Here is a 5,092-nt window from a genome sequence, read left to right on the forward strand (position 1 = left end):
ATACATATGTACATACATATACATATATTGGGAAAGATAGCTGACTGGCTGCCTGGCTGCCTGGCTGACTGCCTGCCTTGTCTATAGACCAAATGGAGGCTGAAAGAAACATTTCGACTAACATTGACAACTGACAACAAGAGTTGCCATTGTTTATTATATTTTATAATATTTTGTGCCGAGCGCAGCGATAAAAATGCTACTAAAATATAAATTATGCCAATACCAACACCCCAAAAAAACCAAAACCAAACCAAAACCCAGCAAACAGCAGATTCAAAAAACAAAAGGGCCACAAAAATCAACATACATATTGACATCTATGTATGTATATGTATGTACATATGTATATTAAAGATGTTTAAGGGCAGATTAAGCATATCGTTGACAAAATGTCATTCAATATGAAAACATGTTTATTATTTAACTAATTAAATAATCCAAACAAATAATAAAAACAATTTTAGTTTCTTGCAAATGAGTTATACAAAAAGTGCCCTAGGATTGAGTTTAAAGTTCTGATTGTATTTACAGAGTCCTTCAATTCTAGGAATTGGTGAAAGGAACTCCCAATGTTATCCCTCCTTACTAGATACAACTTTTATATCCTAATGCTCCGTTAACTTCAACAACTGGCTATGCTTTTTATCGTTATGACGTAAAATACTTTCGGTAATAATAAGTTAAAGCTTTTTACCAGTTTAATCAAAATCAAAAGAAAATTCAATTCGCTCAAGATGTTTCACAGCGTTGGTTAATGTTATCCACAAAGCAAAAATAATCAGAGATTTCTTCTTTTTTTTTGTATTGTTTTTATATTTTAAAATTTACTCAGTTTTCAAACATCTGAATTCTTCTTGATCCAGTCGTTAAAGTAATGAACACGAGCATAACCATCTGGATAGGAATTTCCGCAACCGCCAACAACGAAACCAGCAACACCGACCAATTCACCATTGTAGGTGGCTGGACCACCTGAATCTCCATTGCAGGCACCATTATCGACCTCATGGGCCAGGCACAGTCCATTGGTGACACCCCAGCCGATGGCATTATCACAATCGCTGAATGTCAGGGATTTCAGTGTGTTATATTGCAAATAACGTGGCAGATCACCCTGATGTTTAAGCAAACCCCAGCCAGAGATGATGATGTCGACATTGCCGGGTGTATTTTGGCTGGGCAGCGAGATGGCCTTAATGCTGTCCGAAAAGATGAACGGGCTTTCCACCTCCAGCAGGGCGACATCATTCAAAAAGTTACCATAATCCTCGTGCACGGTGATGGATATAATGTTTTTAAGAACGCCACCGCTGAGACGATCGTTCGAGCCGGCGCGCACACTAAATTGACTTGCTGGAGAGGCATGATAATCCCCATTTTCATCTGCATAGGTCACACAATGGGCGGCGGTTAGTACATAGTTACGTGAAATAATCGATCCACCGCAACCATGCGAGCCACGATTACGCAGTGATACTTGATGGGGAAACTGATTGTTGACTGCATCTTCTCCGCCAACCACACGGCCATTGGGAGCTGACTGCACCACCTGCCCCACTAGCACAGCCACACAGAGCACTCCAAAAATTTGCAGTACCGAGCTCGACATGCCTGATATTCTTGTTTATTTGCAACTGGACAAGTTTGATGATGTGATCAAAGCATTTATATACATTTTGAATTAGACTCCTCAAGGAAATTACTAAGCTTTCAATATTTATGGACGTGAGAGTCAGATAATCAACTAGTCAATATATTTATATAAGGCTCTTATCAAAATTCAAAGTTTCCAACTAAGTTTAATGGTATACCTCAGTTTGTCTAGTTTGTGGTGACGAATGTCTTAGCCATAACGATCAGTTATGGTTAGAGTATAACGACTTCGGCTTGCTCTTGCCATTCATTTCTGACATTATCTTATCTTATCTCATAAAAAAACTTTAAGAACTAACCATCTAAATTATATCAGTGTTAATTATTTGATATGGCTTTGTAAATTAAATATCTCTTATCGGCAATGTATTTAAACAAACAGAAAATATTCAAGTTCGAAAGTTTGTATTTTTACTTGTAAGTAAATATTTTACTCAGATGCAAAAAAATGAATCAGTAATAAAGGCATTTGACATAATAATATAAAGTGAGATCTAAAAATACTTTTTTAAGCCTTTGAGAATTTATTTTGATAAGCAAATTCAACATTGATTACTTACTATTTTGGGTTTTTATTGACTTAAAAACGTTAAAAAGTACCTATAAGATTATTATTCTTATTCTTAGATTGACTTTTCATAGGGTATATAAAATGTTAGCAGAAGGAAAAATAACAACTTGATGTTAAATTAATTTCCCTAGAACTTTCTATCAATCAAAGTAAAAGTGCTTTCCTGACAGACTCAAATTAATAATGAGAGTATGGAATAAAGGATAATCCTTTAACTTTAGCACACTTTCTTTCGTATTCTCTCTCTCTTTCCCTTTCTCTCTTGTTGCAGCGTTACTTAGCAATTGGCAATTAACAGCAGCATACTTTGCGGCGTTGGAGTAAAAATTTGTATCTTGCCATTTGGATTATTGTTTGCATTTGCTTTCAATTAACAAATGCAAAGAATTGCAAGCTAAAGAGGACAGACAGACACAGAGGAAGAGAGAAAGAGAAGGAAGAAAAAAGTAAAATTTTATTTGTAGACTTGGAAAAGTGTGAAAAGTGTCCAACCAGAAGAAGATGAAAAGTCAGCAGACGTCGATGAAAATGAAGATGAAGCTGAAGCTGAGGAAAAGCAACTGTGAAACGATTCATGATAAATCTATTAGCTTTGTTGTCGATGCTATCAGAGAGAACCATCAGGCACAATTAGAGTTGGCAGTACTAAAAAAGGAGAGCTAAGCAAAGAGATGAAGTTGGCCACTCTAAGAAACAAATGTCTATGTGAGTGTCGGTCTTTCGTTTGTGTCTGTATGTGTGCAAGTGAGGCAACTTTTTAATTTAATCAAAACGAAAGGCAAATGCAAAAAGCAAACGGCAAAGGGCAAACAATGTCGAAGTCAACACCAAGGCGGCTTCAAAATGAAAATGGAGTTGCTCCAAAGGATAAAACGGGAAGTTTGGCACAAAAGTTTATATCAAGGTTCGCACTTAATTATTGACACTGGCAGACCATGTCAGGCCATAGCCATCGCCATCGCTTTCGCCGTCGTTGTCGTCGTCGTCGTCGTCGTCGTCGTCTTTCGTTTCCCTTCTCCGTCTACATTTCTTACAGTCATCCTGCCTGTGGCATTCCCAACTGAATGGTTGAAAAACAAAAAGAAAACCTCAATAAAACACTAAATGAGAACAAAAACTTACATATCAAAACGAATACAAAAGATACCCTGCAGGCCCTTTTTATATAGGCTTAAATAGATTTTCAATGTACTTTAATCAAAACAAGCTCAAAAACTTCTTCCAAAAGTTGTGTATTTCAATACATTTTATGTCTCTCATTTATATTTGTATACATATATGAAGCTTATTGTTTTACTTAACATTTTGGGCAAGTTCTAAGCTTGTTTATGCAGCTAATGTGCCCGTTCAGATTGTTGATGTCAAAAAAAGGGTCTTTGCGGAAGTTTTTTTTTTGGGACATTTAAATTATGCACAGCGTCTTTGTTTGGCTGTTCTTGTTGTTGTTGTTGTATTTTGTTTGTTCAGTCTTTTGGTTTTTGGTTTAGCTAGCACCGCAGGTCGGCTCAATCAACCGTTTTTAATGGCCACAATAAGAGGAGAACGGCCTGATGGCCTGATGGGAGTTAAAGTGTGCAAAGGGTAGAGGATGTTTTATATATACCTATATTTTTTTTCCGGAGGGGGATGATGCGTAAACCACAAAACTTCAATTTGCTGCTGGTCAGCAGCAGACCCAGGCTAAACATTTTAAGTCAACTGGTCTGCGTATTTAAAGTTGAGGTTAAAGTTTGCAATATGCAAAATCCTTTTTCCTTTCTCGTTCTCCCTCTCGCTCTCTTGGTCTGTCTTTCTCTGTCGCTCTGCCAGATTTATCTTTCATCTTTGGCAAAGTGTTTCACAACTATTTCACTGCACTTGAGAGTGCAATGGACGTAGAAATGGTAGAATCTGGATACAGCAGCGGTGCGGTGGTGCAGTGGGTGAGGGAATGGTAGCTCACTCGCGCAGCAAAAATCTTGCAAAAAGAGTACTCCCTCACCGACGTTATCGAATTAAATACATATAGACCCGATGTAATGTGAGCAACCGACGCTCCCGCCACAGGGCGATCAATGTGCAAATTTATGGAGCCAAGAACAGAACTGGGGGCGAAATAGGAGTTGGTGGTGTATGGTGTGGTGTGGTGTGGTGTGGTGTGGTGTGGTGTGGTGTGGTGTGGTTGTGCTTTTAAGGCGCATCAGTTGTAGGTGGCTGTTGGGTGTAGAACTACCTACAGGAATTTTTGGCAGCCAAGCACGTGAATTGAGTCCAAAATTTTGCGCACTTGTGCAATGATAGCGAACCAGACCAGCATCCAGCATTGAGCAGGACCAACCCCAGAATCAGAATCAAAACCAGGGACCAGGACCACGACCAGAACCAGGTAGCCCATGTTCCATGTACTTACACATGCACACACACACATACACATGTCTTTCTTTATATACATACATAAAAATATTCATACACACACACATAGATGAGTACATAACTTCAAATACATACATAAGCTGTAGCTTGTGGTATTCTAGCATTGGCCATGGCCAAAATGGGGGGTGGGTGGAGGGGCGACGGGTACGCTGACTGAAATTTTCGTGGCCATTTGGCTCGCTTCTGATAGCCCCCCGCAAAAAAATATTACTCATTTGCCTTAAAGTTGCGAATTTTAATGTATTTTTGAATACAAATAGCCTTATTTTATGTTGGCCTCATAAATAAAATCTTTATAGTTAGCACATATGCTAACTGCTAATCAAATTTATATTCAATTTTTCGTTTCTTTCAATAAGTTTCTTACATTTCTTTTTTTATAAATATTTATGCGTAAAATCCCCTCATTACTGACTGTCTATTCTAATTGAATGCCCCGAAAAGCCTTTCACT

The 5,092-nt window shown here is 38.1% G+C and overlaps 1 protein-coding gene across 1 annotated transcript; it reads right to left on the reverse strand.

Moving 5' to 3' along the window:
* Window positions 1-360: 360 nt before the first annotated feature.
* Window positions 361-1,630, reverse strand: LOC137571930 (serine protease SP24D-like). Its single transcript, XM_068283682.1, has one exon. It carries the CDS (start codon window positions 1,610-1,612, stop codon window positions 839-841), a length of 774 nt encoding a protein of 257 aa, XP_068139783.1. The 5' UTR covers window positions 1,613-1,630; the 3' UTR covers window positions 361-838.
* Between the last annotated feature and the right edge of the window lie 3,462 nt (window positions 1,631-5,092).

This window comes from Drosophila tropicalis, unplaced genomic scaffold (assembly GCF_018151085.1).
Source record: "Drosophila tropicalis isolate 14030-0801.00 unplaced genomic scaffold, ASM1815108v1 contig_158, whole genome shotgun sequence".
Taxonomy (NCBI): Eukaryota; Metazoa; Arthropoda; class Insecta; order Diptera; family Drosophilidae; genus Drosophila; species Drosophila tropicalis.